The sequence below is a fragment of the Ixodes scapularis genome, unplaced genomic scaffold (genome assembly GCF_016920785.2).
Source record: "Ixodes scapularis isolate PalLabHiFi unplaced genomic scaffold, ASM1692078v2 PGA_scaffold6__148_contigs__length_123643588, whole genome shotgun sequence".
Classification (NCBI taxonomy): domain Eukaryota; kingdom Metazoa; phylum Arthropoda; class Arachnida; order Ixodida; family Ixodidae; genus Ixodes; species Ixodes scapularis.
This window is the reverse complement of record NW_024609881.1, coordinates 83944052-83965710: the sequence shown is the minus strand read 5'-3', so window position 1 is coordinate 83965710 and position 21659 is coordinate 83944052. Positions and strand designations below refer to the sequence as shown.

At 46.6% G+C, this 21659-nt stretch overlaps 1 protein-coding gene across 8 annotated transcripts; it reads right to left on the bottom strand.

Annotated features, from left to right (window-relative positions):
* Positions 1-1101: 1101 nt before the first annotated feature.
* On the bottom strand, positions 1102-21328 carry LOC8029134. Of its 8 annotated transcripts, none has more exons than XM_002403339.5 (6): positions 21149-21328; positions 20030-20410; positions 11550-11688; positions 8796-8907; positions 3736-4051; positions 1102-2377 (listed from the first exon to the last, which is right to left on the bottom strand). In XM_002403339.5, the coding sequence occupies exons 2-6, from the start codon at positions 20289-20291 to the stop codon at positions 1761-1763; spliced, it is 1446 nt and encodes a 481-aa protein (XP_002403383.4). In that variant the 5' UTR covers positions 20292-20410; positions 21149-21328; the 3' UTR covers positions 1102-1760. The 8 variants fall into 8 exon arrangements, with proteins under 8 accessions (XP_002403383.4, XP_040077845.2, XP_029849751.3 ...); XM_040221911.3 differs by having other exon boundaries at positions 1102-2401; positions 3712-4051; positions 21149-21292; XM_029993891.4 differs by having other exon boundaries at positions 3730-4051; positions 21149-21292.
* Positions 21329-21659: the final 331 nt, after the last annotated feature.

The following is a 21659-nucleotide window of genomic DNA, read 5'->3' as shown; positions in this document are numbered from 1 at the left end:
TTTCTTAAAAGATAAACAGTTTTGTCGCCAAACCTCGTTTGCAACAGAATAAGTCTTCCAGTTGTTGACTTTCCATGCAGTGTTGCCTGTGTCCACACGGCTGCGTCGACCGCGCTGCTCCGCGTGCCGCGCGTAGCCCGTTAGGTTGAACGGATTTTTGTGGCCGTGCAGCCGGTACAACTTCTTTGGCCGGTTTAATAAACTTTTAGGCGGAATCGCGTCGTAATATTTTACGTTTAGGTTTTTCAGAGGATACGACGTGTCCTACGTCGTATCCTCTGAAAAACCTTGTTTTTCTTTGTTTTCTTTGCTTTGTTTTCTCAACATAAAAGTTTGACTGGAGTTGCCATTTAAAAATACGAAAGTTCGTTCGTGACTTTCTTGCAGAATTCCAGAGCGATCTGGCATACTTCCAGCAACCAAGCATTTCTTATCGATAACAGATATGAACCTGTGTTCACGTCCGCACGCGCGCGAACAGTAAGACTGATACGCATCCGCGCTTTGCAGATGCAATCCTCAAGTCAGCTCAGCCACCTCTTGGCGCCCAACCCCCATCGCCCCGGAAAATGGGCCAACCCTCACGTCATCGATAGTACACAGACGATTAAACAGCCAAGATATCTTTTCTCAGAGATAAGCCGACTTACCTACACAGCAGAGGCGCGTTCAAGCCCTAAATACAATATTTTACAATATTATCTGGTTGTGACTGAACGTGTAGATTAACGATCAACCTGCCTTTTCCTTCGGTCCATTTCGGTCTTGGAACTATTTTATTTATACAAATTGTTTTTAACAATAGCCCCTGAAATTTGTCATCGAACTGACAAGTCCATAGTTCAAAAAAAAAAAAAAAGTTTCACTCGAAAGTCACTGAATGTTATTACAGAAATGCATATATGTTTCCGTTTGTCAACGGGCCCATTTTACAATTGTGCGCGCCGTCGAGTATAGGTGCGACAATTATGCTCAGTTGACAACGCGCTTTAGCCTGCCGTAATGCAAAATGCACTTTTTGTATCGGCTGGCCCGTTGTCGGTGGCGTGACTCCATTCACCGTCCGGGGTCCGGTCCTATCGGACTAACAAACGACAAACATTGCTCGAAGGCGTTTTATATACGCTTTGTTAGAAATTTCTTACCCCTTGAACTTTACGAACTGGCCGCAAGAGAGCAGGTTGGCGAGCGAGGAGCACAACAGAGAGGGTGATCTTGCCTCAACAACGAACAAGAGTCGTTGTTGCGTAGTAGGACTATAGGCTATCACGACATATATGCACTGTCATGTAAGACGCTCCGAGGAACTGATCGTTCTTCGCACGCCGAAAACTTGCTGCAGTACAAACGTCATTTCCACCACATGAGGCTTGCATGGCCTGGTTCAGGTGAAGGAGACACTCGCGATACACCTTCATTGTTTACGTTTGGCGCACTATGTTGAGCCACGGTGTACTTCAGCAGCATTGGCTTAGGATCTTGCAGAAATGCCAACCCCAATTTCTGGTGCCAAACAAACCTAAGGGTTCAGCAAATGCACCAACCATGCCGTGTACTAACTACACTGTGCTGAACCGAACCATCACCAGCGTTCAGTGGAGATCATTTAACAGCAAATTTAGTATGCTGTGCCGAAAATCCAATAATCTCAAGGATGCGTCAAGCTTGCTGCAATCCGCACTATGCTGAACTGTTGAACGTTAGCCGGACATCCTTACTGAAGTATTATATTAAGTTTGTGGTAGCAACCAACACAATATTCACAAAACATCATCAAGCTTGCTTTGCACAGCACTATGTTGAACTCGGTCTTCGGCAGCGCTTTCTGGACATCTTGTAGAGAGAGCCAACCCAATTTGCGGTGCAGACGAATACAATAGTCCGGAGACAGCATCAGGCTTGCCATGCTGAGCAGGTTCTTCTGCCACATTCCTTGAGGGTCTTGCAGAAGCAGCCAACCCAATTTGAGGTGCCGACAAGTGCAGCAGACCTAACGCAGCATCAAGTTTGCCGCGTTCCGCACTGGGCTGAACTGCTTCGTCAGCAACGCTGTCGGCCGCTGATGAACTGACCTCCGCCGTGCTCCCACCCTCGCTGTCTTCTGCGTCGCTGCTTGAGCCCTCGTCTTCGCTCGCCGGGTTCAGCGAATCCTCCGTAGCGTAACCACTGCCGTGCTCGTTGGCCACATGGTCCACGGTCACCGGGCTGTCACAACTTCCGTTTCGGAGGTGTTCGCGTTCGTCGGCGGAACACGTCACTTCTGCCGGTGTCCGCACACTCTCAGCCGGGACCACGACCGACGTCAGGAGCCGATCCTGGACTGTTCGGCGGCGGCCTTGCCGCTGCCGCTTCAGGGTCCTCCAGGCGTCCGGAAGACCTGCGGTTGAGAGGGGTTTGGAAGCTGGAAAGGGAGCGACACCTGCTTCAAAGGGAGAGGGAAAAAAGACCCTCGTTTTAGTTCCTTAAAAGCAGCGTCGCACTGCACAGACATCATGCAAAAGACACAGGTGTTCACTGCAGATGTGATGGCGGCATTATCTGCAAACACACCTTGAGCCATTCGAAGCACGTTTGTTTTACCACATATGTGTGTTTCAAACATGTCTGCAGATAATTTTTGTACGACCAATGTGACACACAATAAATGCACATGCCTCAGACTGTCTGCAGACTATCGTTTGTTGATGTACTTGCAGCATGACCGCAGCCTAAGTTTTCTTTCTCTCTCACCCACAGATTGGCTTCTGTTTCAACTGATAAGATTTCCCGCCTAAAGCCTAAATGACCACAAGCTATGGCAGCTGTTAACGCTGAAAAAAAGTTGCTGTGTTTGTAGCATTTTTTGTAAGATTATAAAATAACTATAGCTTGCTTATCTTTCAAAAGAGCTGTCATTGACGATCAGGCTTCGCATCTAGCAAATCTTATTTGTGCATGTGGGTAGCAGATCTTCCCGCGAAAACGTCAAAACTTTAGTGCACGCAGCTTTAATTATTCTTTAGTCAGTTACAGCTAAAATAAAACGCGCAGTATTATTGTTTCATAAGCCAATCAAATTGCGACATCAGCTGATAAAAACGAGCAAGAACGAATCGCCAATTAAGAACTATAATCGCAAGAGACCACGCATTGCGTTTCTTAATCTGGCAGTGACTATAGGTGGCGCAGGCTACCGTCCAATTGAAAGGGCTCAGCCATCTTCATCCGTCTCTGTATCCATCAATCATTCAGGTGGAAACAAATCATATTAAGTCCGACCACACGCCACGATTCGATGGAGCCAATCCAGCAGCGCCAAGAAGTGCGCTGTCATGGCGCTCGGTAGTCATCTTAGTGTGTATGTTATCACCAGCTAAACCAATCCAAAGCTTAAGTTCGTTTGCTTCTTTTGTAAATATTTCGGTGACGTCAGAAAAACACCGAGCTTCGATTGGCTCTGATTGTAAGTATATTCTGTAAACCTGGAAGCTTCGAGGTCTACCCGGTATCCTTCAATCAGAGCCAATCAGCGCTCGGCATCCTTCTGACGTCACCACAACCCCTGTATAAAGAAGCAGACGAGCTCGCGCTCCGCATTACGGACAGATTAGCAAGCGCACAAGGACAAGGCGCCGTGACGTCGATGCAATTTTAGCGCCGCTCGATTGGCTAAGTCTGATCGTAGTATTGACTGCGGTCGGACCTGGAGGGAAAGGTGTACGGAAGATTTACGCCTCGGGTCTGACGCACTCTTGCCTGGGAAGTTGCCGGCGTCGCCGCAACGGTTGACCAGGAAAAACAGTGTCCCCGCCACCAGCATCATGAGGGCCAGGACTCCGAACACGATGCCTACGATGAGGCCTGCGCTGGGTCCCGCGTTTCCGGAGTGCCGCTGTCCCACGGGGCCCTTGGCCTGGAGCCGGCGCAGCATGTCGAAATAGGACTGCACCATGGACTCGAGTCCCTGGTAGAAGAGGCAGTTGCTGAAGTGGCCGCGGCTCTCCAGGTAGATCTGATCCGCCACTTCTTGGGGAAACACGTCCGCCACCGCCGGTCCAACCAACGTGTGCGACTGGACACCAATCAAAACGACGACAAGGGTTAAGGAACAACAACAACGATAGGACCTATACTTAGGATCCGGCTAGAGTCTACCATTAGTCACTGACAAGACGAGAACGGCCCCCTATATACAGAAAAAGCCTGGCAGATCGCCACGAGAAGCGGCCGCCGAAATGGAAAAGGGCAGACAACGGATGAGAGGAGAGCCACGTGACTGGCGCCCCGCTGCGGCGAGACGCCGAAACACACTTCTCCCGAGCGAACAAGTGTGTTTCGGGTCCTCGCCGCTGCAAAAGCTGTGCGCTGACGTCCAGGTTCCTTGAGAAATGGTTCTTTGATGCTCTGTGCTACCAGATCTTCGCGCCCTAAATCTGCGGTCGGGCATTCTTTTACCATTAATTTTACCACCATTAATAATAGGGAAGTATCCGGTACCGAACTTAGCAATAAATTTAATGACTACTTTGTCAGTGTGGGAAGCAGTACTTATAACAGTACAGCCATAAGTAATTTTACCACCTGCAATGAAACCATTTTTTTAAATCCTACCAATGAAGGCGAAGTTTTCTCCACATTTATGAACATAAAAAATAGCCGTAGTCATGACTGCGAGGATCTCCAAATCGGACCTGTGAAATTTGTCTTGGATTTGATACTTCCGTGCTTAACTCATTTGTATAATCTTATATTATCATCCGGTATCTTCCCGAAGAGGATGCAGATTGCTAAGGTTTCTGTTCTTTATAAAGGTGGGGATAGGAATGATCTGAGTAACTACCGTCCAATTTCCATCCTTCCTATATTTTCAAAGCCCATTGAAAAAATTATGTGCTCTCGACTTTTCAATTTTCTGGGGAAATACTCTTTGTTGTCGGAATCACAATTCGGCTTTAGAAAACATAGGTCCACAGAAACAGCTTTACTAGTACAGAAAGAATTAATATTAGAAAATTTTGAGAATAAACTTTTAACTTTAGGGATATTCATAGACTTTAGCAAAGCGTTCGATCGGATAAACCACCAGACTCTTCTTGACAAGTTAAAATGTTATGGTATACGTGGTATACCTTTATCACTTCTTGCGTCCTACCTAGAATATCGCCACCAATATGTTCAGATTGGAAACTCGTCATCCAACATGCAGCGTATTTCGTCTGGGGTTCCCCAGGGAAGCATATTAGGTCCCCTGTTGTTTATTATTTACGTCAATGATATTACAAAGATAGAATCTTCCGCCAGGCTGATTATGTATGCAGATGACACCAGCATCTTTTTTTCTGACTCAAGAGAAGACCTACTCACTTCCAAAGGAAACTATTTTTTACGCAAGTTAACACACTGGGTCGCCATTAATTCTCTATCAATAAACCCGTCCAAAACAAAAGCAGTCCTTTTTAAATGTCCAGGATCACGGATCACATTGTCCAGAGATTTGTACTTTGGGCCAAATATAGTAGAATGCGTTGACAGCGTGAAGACCCTCGGCGTTGTGTTCTCAGAACACATGTCGTGGAATCCCCATGTATCCTACATACATAAAAAACTTTGTAAAGTAGTAGGGATAATGAACAAATATAGAAATGTATTTCCTGTAACTATAAAAAAATTAGTATATAATTCCCTTTTTCACTCAATTCTTTGTTATTGCCACCTGGTATGGGGGACAACAACAAAAAGTAACTTTGACAGGTTGAGGTTAATGCAAAAAAAAGCAATAAAGATAATTGAAAATGTCCCACGTGACCATAGTTCTCTTCCTTTATTTGCAAAGCATACAATACTTGACGTATCTAACATGTACTCTAATAGATTAACGGTCACATATCATCGTGCCTTAAGAGAACATATTACAGTAATTTTTGACCTCGCTAAACTTGAAAATAATGTATCATTATATTCCTCACGCCATTGGCGTCCATGGAGAATCCCATCATCTAGAACTAATTTTGGCTTCCAGAGGTTGAGTTACAGATTACCGTCACTGTTGAACACCTTATATTCCCAAGAAGTTGATTCACCTTCATTAAATGCCCATAGAACTGAGGCTTTCTTATATTGAGTGAAAATGTTTGTCATATGTTTGGTATATTTTCTACTTCAGTCTGTTTTTGAAGCGCAACCTATTTCCTATGACACTTATTTTATGCGATATCTTATATAAGTTATCTTTATTGTGTTTTTCTTTCGTGTCTGGAGATGAGTGTTGGTAAACTTTCGTTAAATGTCCATAAAACTTAAACTTGCCGGTAATAAATAGATTCTTTGCCTTATGTTTGTTATATCTATCTATCTCAATGTGTATTGAGACGATGCTTAATATATTGCTAAATATCATGTTACATCAGTTATTTTCACTGTTTTTTTGTGTGTGTTTTTGATGACAGTGCCGCTCTGCCCTGTGTTTTTTGGGGGGCAGGAACCCGTCAAGCTGCAAACTTGCAGCTTTTTTTCCTGGCCCCCCTTGTCACATGTGTGTAAAAGCGCTGTGACAAATAAACTGATTCTGATTCTATGGCTCCGTCGTCGAACTGCCAGGCTTTGTGAGTATAGAGGAGGCTATGGCACGACAGAAGGCGATGGGTGCGTGCTGGAGGACGGGCGTTCGCAAGACGCGCCCTGCCTTTCTTGGTACTTCGGTGACCGTACATAGAGATGTTATTTGTGCTTGCTCGAGTTCAGGTTTCAATGAAAGTGTGTGGAGGTGCGCGTGGGGGAGAAAGTTGGGTCGCTGTCGTCGATTTTGTATCGGCACTCGCCTCGTACCCTGCCTTTTTTTCAGGCGTCAGCGACAATATACTATAAGCGATGCAGCTACCGTTGCATAACTTTCTTTTGCTAAGAACTACCTACATATCTTTCCGAGTGGAATTCTGAGGTATTTGTCTTTCGACTTGTTTTTTCGGTAAGGGGGAAGGGTATGTTCTGGCTTACGGCTGCTTCACACATTTGCGCTTGAGTCTGAGCGGGTGCTTTGTGACGACTTGTGACCGCTTACGACGACAGAACACACTGGCGCCGTCTATCGGATAGCGTGTGTGTACTTTTTCTATCTACGTGTATACTTGATAATTTTATTTACGCATAATTTTTTTTTTTCGCAATGGATTTGAAATACTTTTGAAACGTGTATTTCGGGTCTTTTTTTTTTCGAAGGGGGGGGGGGGGGGGGTTATATTTTCCCAAAACTCCGGTATTTTCGGGGTTCATTTTTGGTGTCGGACAGAAAAAAAAAAAAAAGAAATCGACGCCTATTGGAGTTTATGTTGATGGGAACAGAGCAAGGAAATGGTGAAGCCCTGAGCCCCAAATACTTAAAAGGCGTCCCTGCGCAAAAAAAGAAAAAGAAAAAGAAAAAATTGAAATACTTCTGGAAAAAAAGAAAAGGAGAAGCGCCGTGGACAGTTTAGGCTTCAGGGAAAACGGAGGGGATGGCTCGGAGCATTTTCTGTTTTCTGCGATTTTGATAAAATCTCTTTCGGAGGTTAACTTTAAAAATTAATCAGTATTTACAAAAGAAAAAAAAAAACTCGGGGCTCAAGTTATACGTAAGTGACCGTTGTACACACGAGCACATCGAAAGGGGTTCGGGGGTCACTTGGCAGACGGAGCCAGTGTGCCACAATTGCCTCGAATGTAAATCTGTGAACCAGCCTTTCTAACACCACGTCTGTTTCGGAATGCATCGCACGCGTGCGTGATGCCGCTCCATCGCACTCATCGCATACACCGTACAAACGTCACGGGGCTTCGCTATGGACGTGACGAGAGAAGTGTCTGCGGGAACATGCCTCGAGCATCTCCGGAGCGCATGTTTTCTCCGTACATGCGCGTGCTTCGAACAAGCTTTTTTTATAATTAATGTGACGAGAGGAAGATACATACATCGGCCAGTGTCTTCAGCCTGTCTTTTGTATCATGCATTAGCGGCTCAAAGGTACACAACAGTCTTTGTTCACTTTCCCGCGGATCAAGGAAAACAACCGATGGCGGCGAACATACTAGAAGGATCACCGCGAGTGACTGAGCTCAAAATAAAATAAAATATAAAATTCCGAGGACACTTAAGCACTTGTTATAAGTTGTGAATGCGAAAGCATGAATGTCGTTCTTCCGCTCCCTTAGTTCGTCTGCGGCGTAGTGGCGTGGGCGGCCATGTTTCAGTACTGCCGAGGTAGCGGCCGATGGCCGAGCGCGCGCTCTCGTGAAGTGGCCGCGCCGCGCTGAGCTCGGCCGTGCTGCCACTCCGGAGTCTGCCCCCGCACCTCTACCAGCGGCCGGGCCGCTGCGTGCGCTGTGCCGACATGGAGAGGGCTTCTCTGGTTGCGTTCTTTGGAACTACGCCGCGCGAGAGCCAATGGGAGCCTCGTTCCTTGAAACTATGACGCGCGCCAGCCAATGGCAGCATATCTATCAGATTTCTGCTACAGACGACAGGCTTCGCTCCATTGGGATAGGGGAAGCTGCCGTTTGGCGCGGCTTCAAAAGCTGATGACGTCGGTTCGCTCTTTAAAACAATTAATGCTTTCGCATTAAAAAGAAACGCGATTTGTGCAGGAACAACGAACGAGCGGCCTTCGCCTCGTTCGACGGGAACATTCTATCGATGCCCTGACTGGCCCGCACCACCGCTTTGATTATGCTAGGTGGTGTTGGACTGGCCGTCTTTGTGTTTTGCAGAAAAGTTAAATCTCATAAGAGTGTACGACGTTTTTCTTTTTTTTTATCATTTTCAGCGAGAGGGATACTCCGCTCACCTGATGGTCCCTGGTGGATATGAGCAAGAGGATGTCGTCGTCGCAGTGCCCCAGCCCCCACTGTTTGCGCAGTGTCTCGGCGAACAACCGCACGGTCTCGGACATGGGCATGCTGTAAAAGACAGGACGACACGAACTGTAGCTATATCTCTTTACCACATCAAGAAGAAAAAGAAAAAAAAAAGGGGTTGGGTGGGAGAGTTTTGCGCAATAATCATACGCTGCGCGAGTAGTTCTTACATAATTTGGTTGTCGCTGGAAGAAACGAAGATTTCGCCGCTTGAAACGTGTACATTTCGATAATGCGACATAAAGCTGACCTTTGCATGCACATAGATGCACCTAATGCATTTACCTGCATTCAAAGCACGAAAATGGTAATTAGTAGCGTGCCGCAAAAGACCGGACTTAGTTACAGCGGAGCTGTTGAGGGCTAGTTTACACAGGATCGCGTCCGTCAGCAAACAAATGATGACACTAAACTTTGAACAGCTATCGCCATGTTGAGTGGTGGTGGCAACCTCTGAAGTCTCTCCACTATGGCTTGCCGACTTGCGGCCTGTCATTACTTCGTTTCCACCATAGAACAGCTTCGCTGGTCTTCCTTCTTCACCAAAGTGAAAGGCTGAAAGTTTTTTTCTTTTTCGGCGGTTCTTGAGGTGAATAGGAGTATAGGAAAGGCAGTATAGTGATAGTTACAAAAAGACAAAGAGGAAGAAAATTGGGTGGGGGGGGGGGGGGGGAGCGGGAATGATACTTTTTGTTTTTTAGCCTAGGTGGTGCAAGCTACCGCCCGTTATGAGGAGTACACCCGTTAATATCCATCTATCCGGAAACAGAGGAGACCACCGCATGAGCTTTGCTCCGGTTCACTTTGCGATGGAGCGCAGGGGGCGCTACTAATCGTCGAAGTCAATCCAACTCTGTGCGAGTGTCACGTCAACCTTCGGAAGGTGTACGCAGCGAAAAGCGGGGTGCACGTAGTCACGTGGTACGTTCACGGCACCGGATTGGTTGGGATTATTCGTAGCGCGTCCGCTGCGTTGCGTCGTAAGGTGAACCGACGCCCGGATCTGACGTGAGGACGCTGCGGTGGCGCTGTTGTCGGCAGGGTGCGCGCGCAGACGCTCCACTGCTCGTCAGTTTCAACGACCGCTCACCCCACGGCTCTGCATGTCCGTTAGCGCGCCGTTAGCACGGAGCGTCCAAGTTCAGCGCGTCTAGGTCAGCGCGCGCGTTGACCGGCGACGAAAACTACGCAGTAAGCGGACGAGCGGCTTGCATGATTTCGCATTCACAACTCATAAGAAGTGCTTAGATGTACCTCGATCCTTTTTTTAGAGCAAAGCTCTTTTTTCTTACTAACGACTTAATTCAAAACCTTGACTACGGTTTTCCTACTGATGGTGTTTTCCTAGATTTCGCCGAAGCTTTTGACAATTAGGTCCCTCATAATCGTCTTCTTTTTAAACTTTCTTCCCTGAAACTACCCCCATGTCCTAAAATGAATTGAATCTTTCCTAAGTTATCGCTCTCAATTTGTTTTTGCTGACAACGTAGCCTCCTCTTCTGCTCCTGTCTCTTCTGGTTTCCCACAGGGAACGATACTTGACCCTTTACTTTTCTTAATCTATATTAATGGCCTCCCTCTCCAAGTTTCATCCTCAAATCGTCTTTTTGAGGACGACTGTGGTGTTTTACCGATTAATAAAAACTCCTAACGACAACTCTCTACTTGAGAGTGATAATAACAAAATTGCCGACTGCTGTCGTACCTGTAAAATGTCTCTAAATATTATTAAGAGCATGCATGTGCGTTTCACGCGCTCTTCCTTCCACCCCGTAACAGCGCTAACGCTCGACGGCGTCGCTCTTCAGACTGCCACGGAGTACAAATATCTCGGTGTTCATTTAACCAATAATCCATCCTGGATCGTTCATGTTGCTGAAATAGTATCCTCTGCTAACCGATCGCTTAGTTACATTCCTCGTAATTTCAAATCTAGCCCTTCTAACCCAAAGAAACTTTTTACGTCACTCTCGTTTGTCCTAAGCTAGACTACGCTTCATCTATATGGCATCCCCACCAATGCATCCTACCTAATCAAATTGAAGCCATGCAAAAACCGTACTGCTCGCTTCATCCTTTCTGATTATTCCAGTTTTTCAAGTGTCACTGCATTGAAATCTCAAATAGACCTTCCTGGCCTTTCTCTTCGTCGTAAAATCTATCGTCTTTGCCTCCTTCACTAAATATATTACTCTCTGTCTTTAAGGCCACCTGTCCTCAGACCACCCACCTAAGTATCCCCACGATTAAACCACACATGCAAGATTGCCCTGCCTAAAGCGAAATCCACAGCCCACCAGCATTCGCTTCTACACAGAACCATTAGGGACTGGAATGGCCTCTCCATAGACATCGTCACCATCACCAACAACACCTTGTTTTGCAGCGCACTAACAAACCACTCCCTTTCGTAATGCCCTTCGGGGTCCTAAGGGTATTTGTAAATAAATAAATAAATAAATAAATAAAAACGGCAGAAAAGAAACACTAAAAATGGGTGTTAGGGTTCTTAACAAGGAATTGCGGGACGCGTTTTCTTTTTTTGTTTTCTTTTTATAACTTGCAACTGGAAGGCAGCGGAGCTTTTCGCTCTGCTTCGCTGCTTAAAACTAGGGGCACATTTTTCGGATTTTTAATCATAAATTTAAAATACATTTAAAAGTTTCTTTTCCCTTGTCTCTCACTTGGGCTGGGGTTGCATGTTCTCCATGAGCGCCACTCCGAGCGTGATGCCCCTGTTCTCGGATCCACGGCCCCCGCACGAGGGACATATGCACAGGGTCTCGTTGCGGATGCGCTCGATGAGCCGGTCCAGGGAGTCCGCTAAACAACAAGACGCACACACCAAACATTATTGCCAAATTGTCTACGAAGATTGTCGTTTAAACGCGACAAGCATTTCAACAGTCCCTTTTCAAAGGTTCATCAAGCAACATGGCATGGTCGACATTTTCTTGGACGCGAAGCGCGTGATTGGACCCGAGTCATCGCCGAACGTTGGCTTGGCACTCGTACCTCGCTACGAGCTCAGCCGAGTTCACACTCAACGCTGACGCAGCCCTTGTGTCCAATGAGGACTCGGATAGTTGACGCAGTAGCTACTAGAGGGCGCACACTTTTGTAAAGGGTGTCACAGGATCATCATCATCATCGGTTAGTGTGCCTACATTTCTGTCTGTCTCAGGGTGAAGATGTCTCACCCCGTCAACCGCACCGCATTCCGAAGCGTTGCCTTCACGTGCCCTGGCGGCGAGAGCAGGGGGTGGGGGTGAGGGCGTCGCCAAATAAACCACTCCACCAGGGGCGGTTTATGGCGCGGCAGTCGTTCTGTCTCACGCAAATGAGTGTGCTGTATCCACCCAGTAAAGTATAGGGTGTTTGAAATAACCAGGCTCAATCTAAAATAGGCCGTAAATATCGGCGCCGGCACGTAGCAATCTAATATTTTCGTGAAAGGTGTACTTCACGGGTCGCTTTTTTCTTGTAAAATTACAAAGCATAGCTCCCTTCTTGTAAAAAAAAAAAAAAAAAATAGAGCCAAAAATTTTGTTAGGGTCAACGGCGGACGGCGGTGCAGACGACCTACTCGAGTGGCGGGGCCCGTTTGGCGCACGTATTGACAGATGGCGCTACCTCCTTACCAAGACTGCTCGCGACAACCGTGATCTACTAAAATGTACATAATCTTTCTGTAATGTACCTTTGCTTTAAATATAAATGCGAACAATAAAAACAAAACTTGAAGTAAAAACAAACACGGTTGCATAACGACGGCACTCTTGCTGCAGACGGATTTCGTCTACGTGTCGCTTGCTTTCTCTCGCTGGCCGGTTAAGCCATCGGACGCTTCTCCCGACGCCACCTATCAATACGTGCGCCAAACGTGCGCCCGCCACTTGACTCTGTCGTCTGCGTCGCCGTCCGCCATTGTCCCTGGCAAATCTTTTTGGTCCCATTTTTTTTACGTAAATGGAGCTATGCTCTGAAATTTTACAGGATAAAACCGACTTGTGAAGCACACCTTTCACGAAAAGTTTCGATTTCTACGCGCAGGCGCCGATATTTACGGCCGATATTAAATCAAGCCTGGTTATTTCAAACACCCTATACTTGACACATATTCTTTGTTGCACTGAGTGAGCCAGAGCGTGACGCGCTGGCGCACTCAGTGCGTCACTTGTGCGGTAAAATGCCGTCTAATTATGAGCCTAGGCTACGCGCTCGAGCTAAATCACAGCGGATTGCGCGCACTTTAAAAGACGCAAAAAGAAAGACTGGTGGGAAAATGGTTGAGATCTCACCACTGAAGTGTCTGTGTATGACGATCGACACTCTATAAAAAGTCTATATTGCACCGTGTTGTGTAGACGTTTCTTTATAAACGGATTAGGAACTTCCGTGTAAATTCTAGGAATATATTTCGTCGATGTTCATAAAGTCTGTTATCACATTTCTAACCAATTCACAAAATATTTCTGGTTTGACTATCTATTTCCTGCGGAGAGTCCTCCCGCGCCCGGCCAAAGACTTTTGTTGGAGTATTACTGAAATTTAAATGTTTCTATCTTCCTTTTTGCATATAAACATAACGTGTTCACAAACATTGTAAGACCTTTGGTGACTGTATTTGTCGTTCGGAAAAATGTATATAATTTAATTTAATTTCATTTAATTTATTTACTCTCAGTGCCCGAAGGCATTACAAAGAGGAGTAGGTTAGTTATTCCAAAATACGAAAAATACAACGCTAAAAAAGGCAAGAATACATTAAAATCAATGAGCAAGGCAAGAAATGCATGAATACAAGAATGAACAAAAAAAACAACATAATAATAAAAATAAACAAAGCGCAAAAAAAAAAAACCTGAACAAAAAAAAAAGTACGACATGGCTAAGGAATATTATTTAAATATATAGCAGATTTAAAATCAACGACATCATTTATTGAGACTATTGGTGTGGGAAGGCGATTCCAATCAATGGATGTCTGGAGAAAAAAAAAAGAAGCATTGAAAATAGAGGTGCTATAATGGGGGATGCCTACTTTAAGTTGGGTGATCTATGCGTGATGATACGTAAGATGGTTCTAAAAATAACGTTCCACGAAGTGCAGGGTTATTGTGATAAATCTTGTAGAATAAATAAAACGATATATTTTTTGTCTCCGAGAAGAGAGACTAGGCAATGATAGAGATGATGCAAATAGGTGACACTGGCTGTACAGTAATAGTTTAAACAAATAAAACGAGTAGAACAATTTTGTACTGACTACAAGCACACGCAAGGGTGACTCCCAGCCTCCAGGTTCCAGATATCAGGCTGCACATTCAAGTTCAGTACAAATTAGAGTTCTATCCAAAAAATGAACCTAAAAAAAAAGCTTAGCCTTTTCACTTTGGTGAAGAAGAAAGTCCAGCGAAGCTGTACTATGGTTGGAATGAAGCAATGGCCGGACGCAAGTTGGCAAGCCAGAGTGGAAAGGCCGAAAGGTTGCCGCCATCTATGAGCGACGACGGCAACCAGACAACCTGCAAGCCGGTTGTCTGGTTGCTACCGTTGGTCATGGATGGCTGTAGCTGTCCAGAGTTTAGTGTCATCATTTGTTTGCTGACGGACACGACCCTGGGGAAACTAGCCTTAACAGCTCCGCTGTAAAAACAGAAGTGAGCGAAAATTTCTCTTGAGATAACCTAGTAAACGATTAGCGTTGTTAGTGACCTATTCAGCATGGACATTCCAGCAAAGGTCATTGACGATATAAACAAAGAGGTATTTATAGGGGGAAACAAAATGGAGGGTGAAATGGTTAATGTAGCAAGGAAGACAAGCGTTATTTTGACGGGACCCGTTCATATAGACCAACATTTAGAGGTGTTAAGCTCCATAATCCATTTTGTGCACCAGTGGATCACGTTATTAATATCAATTTGAATGGCAGAGGTGTAGTAAACGTTATGATTTTGTTTTTATAAATAACAAGCTAATAGAGAAAGAGATACGCATAGGTAAGCCGTTACTTTGGTATTTATAAAAACAAAAAAAATGATAACGATTATATATATAAGAAATTATAGTGGACCGAGTACAGCACCTCGTGGGACACCGGAGTTAGCATGAGAGGATAAAGAGCTGGTTCCGTTGACATGAACAAATCGACAGCGGTTTGTTAAAAACGATTATATCCAAGCGAGTACATTAATGTCTTTGCTTGGGTTCTGAAGTATATTCCATTCGTTAGGCGCATTACACTCCTATATGCATAATTAAAGTAGGAATATGACAAATGCTTGCCGCCTTTTCTTAAACATAAATTGAGCAACGGACACGAAATTGCGTATATGGTTGGCTTTGAAGCTTTCTTGCATTCAAAAGGATGCAAACATGTACGGTAATGATCCCGAAAAATCGCCCAGTATCCGAAAGATGGCCCAACTTCAAAATAGGGAAGATAAGAAAGAAAAAAAAACGCTCCTGGTGATTACGTCAAAGCGTACCAAATGCGTATCATGCCAAATGCAGACGCAGCATTCATATTCAATACATGATCCGAATACACGCTCAGACCTACTAGATCGTGCTCATTCTTCTAAAGGGATCAATGCCAAATCGTGTGCGATGTCGTACCCGTCACGCCAAAAGTCGCGAAGCGTCTTTTTTTTTTACATTAACATTTAATGTGCTTGCAGTTGTGTATAGTGAGGGTTTATATACAAGGACACGGAAATGTCAACGTAAAGCTGTGAAAAAGGTTGATAACGTCTGGAGGATTGGGGAGGCGGGGGGATTGGGGGGGGGGGGGGGGGGGGCAACCTTGGGTAATATCTTTCAATGCAAAAGGCACAGCGATTTGTTTAATCGCTACCTAAAAAGATTTGGTAGTATTTAGGATGACTTCACACGAAGCAATATTTGCTGGCATCTAAGGTCGCCGACAGCTTAAAAGGAACGCGAGGCACAGCCTATACAGAGCGCAAGTTCGTCTGCTTCGTTTGCAGGGGTTGTGGTGACGTCAGAATGCAAAGCTCCGATTGGCTCTGACAGAAGGATAGTGGGTAGACCTCAAGGCAGCTCGCGTTGAGGTCTACCCACTATCCTTCCAATCGGAGCCAATCGGAGCTCGGCGTTCTGACGTCACCACAACCGCTGCAAAGGAAGCAGACGAACTTGCGTTCCGCGTTATGATGGACGTTTTGCGTCGTGATTTATATTTCGGCGTTTTTATCCGCTGATGTCGCCCTGCCATTGACCTCGCAGCAAAAAGAAAACGCTTGTCCTGCTCTTTCTTTAACTGTCGGTGGCGGTACAGCTGTCACAACAGTTATAATTCAGTTCTTTCGCGTTCATATATTGCAGAAACCGCCGAAAGAAATCGAATGTGCTACATTTAGTCGTCATTAGTTGTCGCATTATTCCATTTGTTGCTCATGATCCATTCTATTTTTCTGTATTATTCAGGCGGTGGTAACGTGTTTTATATTTTCTACTTGCATTGTGAATAACGACTCACAGGTGCGTCAGCTACCATAGCCCGCGTAAAAATATTTCAAGAGCACACCAGAACGAGGTCAAACACCGTCCTCAACAATCACCATCGCAACCCCAAAGGCCTGTCACCGGGAACACGGCTCGCGAGGGCCTTTTCCGTGTCAGGGGAAAGCATGCACTTACTTTTGCGTTTTTTTTTGTTTGTTTTTTTTGGTGGGGGGGGGGGGGGGGGTATTTGTTGGCATCCTACTATTCCTCAATCCTGGGAAAAGTGGCGCCATTCCTTGTTGTGGAAACGTTGAGACACGTGCCGCGCGCTACTTCTGGGAAAAACATGGCGTCTGAGATTTCGCTCAGTGCTGCGCTGTGCCGCCATGATCTTCCCAAGCGCTGCACGTTGCACGTGCCTCGTGCATCGAAGCGCCTTGCGCTACTTTTAAAATAAAGGGGCTTTAACTACTCCCGTTGTTCCTTCCGGCTTTCCCTGTTGCTCAAAGGGTTCTGTTTATCGTGGCCCAACGGTGTACGTTTGTGTCTTAAATTGCACGTCAACATCCGGGAAGACCTCTGGCACGTCTTTTCACCAGCTCCCGAGCGATTATTCTCTAAGCATATCGTGAAAAAATAAGATACCAATCAAGAACCTTGTAACGGCAAGTGCCTATCTACGGTTGCGTGCAACAGACACTTTAAAGTGGAAGATTATATTCTAAGTTATCGCATAAATAAAAGCTGGTCCCTGGAGCCGTGCTCGCGGTGTTCGATGAGTCTTCGGAGGGCCCAGTGCCTGAAGCCAAGAAAGCCCGAGGATAATTTGTTTTAAAGCAGTCGGATCTGCGCCGAAAAGTAGACCGCGAAAGGCAGATGTGTTGGTTACTAAAGTTGATTATGAACAGGCCGATCAAGATTAACCAAATGGTTCGTGAACGAAAGCCGGCATTTCCACTCCGGCACCAGGGACAGATTTCCGGTAGTCAAGTCAACACCTTCTGAACATCGCTAGGCTCAGCTTCAAGGTGATCTACTGCAAAAATGAGTATTTGAAGCCGCAGTACCAACTAAGCCAGCAAGCTAAATTACGCGCTTATTTCCAGAGTGGTGTAAACGTAACGCTGCGATAAAAAATATTCTAAATAATTCTGACAGGGTGAAATGGAAGCCGTGTTTCTTCTGAACCAGCTGAAGAACTACGAGAAAGTATTTACCTGGACGAAATTCTTGGGGAATATGTAATATGGATATTTCTATGACTAAAAGTCTACGCTCACGCGAGGTCATATAATCTAGTCACGTTTCCCGCGTAACGTCCTCTAATCCCTTAGTGAAGCATTCAGCACATGATTGCTTTAATGGTAACGAAAAAGCACAGAAGAAAGTGTTCACGCTCTGCAATTTTCATGCCGTGGCATTACTATATTGGGCTGGCAGCTTATTTTTCAGTGACTGCCTGCAAACACTTGAATCGCAGGAAACGAAGAGGCTGATGCCCTAGCTGCCGAGGCCCATCAGCTTGATACGCCCAGTATCTCTCTTCGCCGACGCAACGAGGCAAGGCGGCCCATACGTGACTTCTACCCCTAAGAGCCACCCGCACCAGACGATAGCTGACGAACAACCTCCTCCTGCGATTCCCTGCAAGCTTCCAAGAGAAGAAGCGTCAGCGTTTCATCGCCTTAAAGCAAACTGCGCTAGCACAAGATTGACCTTGCCGAAGCTTCAACGGGACAGGGATCACCTGCGAACACTGCGAAGCACGGGAGGACATGACATCAAATTTTTTGGACTGCGAAAAGTATGAGGAAGAGCGCAAGGTTTTCGTAAAGTGCTACGCCTCAAGTGGTCTCCCCTGCTCTACGACTCAAACATTACCAATTCCAGATGCAACAAGGCGACTCGTCCACAAAGCCTACAAACAGCTTTTGGACTATTCACGAGAGACGGGTGTAGCTGATCATCTCTAAACCTTTCGTCCCAAAACTCGAGTGCTCCCTGGATACTGTCAAACCTGCGAAAGTCCGCGGACCTTTATTTAGGTTTTAAATAAATTTCCACGATATCTCTATTGGCCACCTTTCGGCATTTCCCTATTCCCTAGCCCAAAAGGGACTCGCCCGGTAGGGAAGGCCAACATCTTTCCCGGCTGTCCCCCTTTTACTCTGTATACCTCAAAACAAAACACCATTCTTATAGCATTACCGCGTTGGTATTCAGCATTCGAGTCTTTGGCGAGCGCTGCAATTACGCTTCTTCTAGTGACTCTAAAAATTCATGGTCAGAATTAACGTTCACCGCCAGTAGCCGAGAATCTAGCAGCACGTTAGGCGAATGTCGCAATTCCAGCACAGCGCGAAGGATAGGGCATAGCGAGCTCCGCGATAGTTTCCAAACGAGTTGCGCGTTCGGTTCTTCTTTGACGGCTTCACCAGTGGGTTTTGACGAGATTTCACACTCATGGACAACTTTTGGTGGCATTTCCGAGGAGAGAAAGGGAACACACGTGTACAGCCTTGATCAGCACTGAAGCTCGCGTTCTCGTTCCTTTGACTGCATGCGTAGACGCAGAAAGTTCTTCCCGAGTATTGCAGTGACACCACCCCGACCGCCCAGTGGTGCTTCAATACTCTATTTCACCTTCTGATGTACCGCAGGTGCTAGCACCTTGCTCTAGGGCACGTCTCGGCGGCATAAGCTCTCGTGCACTTAGGGCTGCTGCCAACGCTATGAGCTCGCGCTTCTATCCTTCGCTGCGGTACAACATAAGGTGAAACGGAGTATAGCGTACCACTGGACAGGCCGTAAGACAACTGGCGCTTAACACGTGTGCGTAACGCGTTACTAGTAACGAGTTACTTCTACCTAATCACTTTGTTCGTTATCCAGTCTGGCCCTGTCTGGAAAAATAGTTCTTCCTTTTTGTTTTCATTGCTTTACCCTTGAACGTTCTTTAGTTGCAGCAACCAAGTTGTTGCTTTGAATCTGGCCCGATTCAGCAGTGGGCAATTTACAAAATATACCGAAAAGCCACCCGGGATTCGCTCAAAGAATTCTTGAATATCCTCCATATTATACAGCCGTTCATCAGATTACCTTTCGGCTCCGGTGGAGGGCGCTGCATGTTAAGAAAACACACACACACGCACGCACACACACACACACACACACACATGCACGCGCGCGCGCACGCACGCACGCACGTACACACACAGACACGCAAAAGGAAAGCGTTTGCAATGAATCAAGTGTACAGGTTTGGACACGACAAATACGTGACTACCCAATTCAAAGGAAATAGTCATAAACATAACCAGCACCATTATCATTGTCAAGGCCTGCTCGTGTGCCACAGTTGACGCAGCAACCGGGGACTCGTCGCTGACCCGGTATAGACCCTTAAAATGTAGAGCCGTCTGTTGACAGTCTCAGAGCTCCAATATTTCCTCACGAATGGCGGTAATCGCTTAACTTCAAGCACCCTCGACTTCGCGAAGAAGGCGACGTGCAAGGACCTACTTGTCAGATTCAGTTCAACACTTTCTGCTCTTTGTTTTCGAGGATGTTCGCGTGTCGAGAAGCTTTGTCGCCAATTAGGCTGAGTTTTGAAAAGCTAGGGTTAATTGACAGGTTGCCCCGTCTGATGTGGGCCATACAAACACGTACTCACGGAATGACTCCATCTTACCTTGTTTCTTGCCGATGACCCTGTCCGGATCGCAAACGAACGACGCAGAGTACCTGTTGCAGTAGCGGGGATGCCTGATGGGGTGAGGGTAATCCTCCACGCGCCACAACCACCGCGCCGTCGGGTCGGACGGGTCATCATCCGGAGAACAGTTCTCCCAAGCGGCCAGGGGCACCGGCGCGCACAACACAGTAACCACCAAAATGGCCGCCAAGGGGGCGCTGCAGGCGCCGCCGCGCTCATCCAACATGGCGGCCGCCATCTGAGCTTATCCGTCGCCCGGTGTGGCTATGTTGGTGACTTCATGGTAAACACGTCGATGGTTGAAGCGTGACGTCTGGTGATCCCAAGTTGTCTGCCCATTATGGCTGCGGATGATTCCTGTACAGGGCAGTGCGGAGAATGTCAGGGTGTCTGCCCGACGATTTGTTGACGGTCTGTCAACGTGCAATTTATGGATGTGCGAAGCTGCTAGAACGGTAGCCTTGTTGCCCATGATTCGTTATGAAAAGTGCACAAAGAATTAGTTTCTGATGTTGTCCCGAGTCAGCACTCGTGCTTAGCAGCATTCGCTGTGGACATCGAACGATACGTTCGGTAGCAGGTAATGCGTCTCCTGTATAGCTCAAGAGTTTTTGCCGGTAGATTGCCGTGCTTAAAACGCGTAGCCTTTTAAAATGGCATTTTGGGTTACTGGCAACGCCGTTGGTTTACACCGCCAAATGCGCTTATCCACCTTTGAGTCTTCCGCGTAGAAGACCTGATGCAAACCGATGTTTTCTTTTTGTCTCTTCCATCTCAGACGCCACGCGGTGCTATAATACCGGAAGTGCTGATCCAACGTGGAGATACGATTACTCGTAGCTAGCATTGTACTTGGGCAAAGTTTGTTGCCTCTTGAACGCGTCTTTCCAGTGACGTCAACGCGAACATAAAAAAAACGGGACGTTAGGATAACGTCAAACTCCGGCGGCGCCATCCTGTCGCCCCGATGACCGCGAATCACGAGACATCAGCATTCAGAATTTCTGCATATCCACACATATATACAAGCCTCTTATCACAGCGGGAGAGTTTCGCTACGGCCCGTGCGAGTAATCAAAACGATCTGTTAGTTACCTGCGCTCCAGCCACGATCGTCCGCCACTCTGTTGTGCAGCAGACTCTCCGCGATCGTCTCTTGCAGGTACACAGCATTACGCGCGCGCTCTCATAGAGCACAAAAGCGCGCGGCTATCGGAGGTCGATAAGCGACTGGAGTTTGGCTGAGGGTTGACCAGATAGCCAGTTGACGTACTCGTGTCTTTTTCCCCTCCCTCCCCGCGAGGCTGTACTTATCTATGAACAGTTTCACCTTATGATTGTTCGCAGAGGACGCTTTGACCGACCGAAGCCAACTCGATGACGTGTGAGTGCCACGTGACCCGCGGGACGGTTGCAGCGATTCGCGGGCCGCATGCTCACGTGACGCGTACGAAGCGCTTGATTGGCTGAGGCGATTCGTATAGCACCCGCAGCGGTCCATCGTGGCGTTGAGCGGAGCGTAGAATTCACGTGGTGGGAGACGGAACAGATTTCGCGACGGGCCGCGGATAGTTTCCGCGCCGGTCAACAGCACGGACAATGTGCG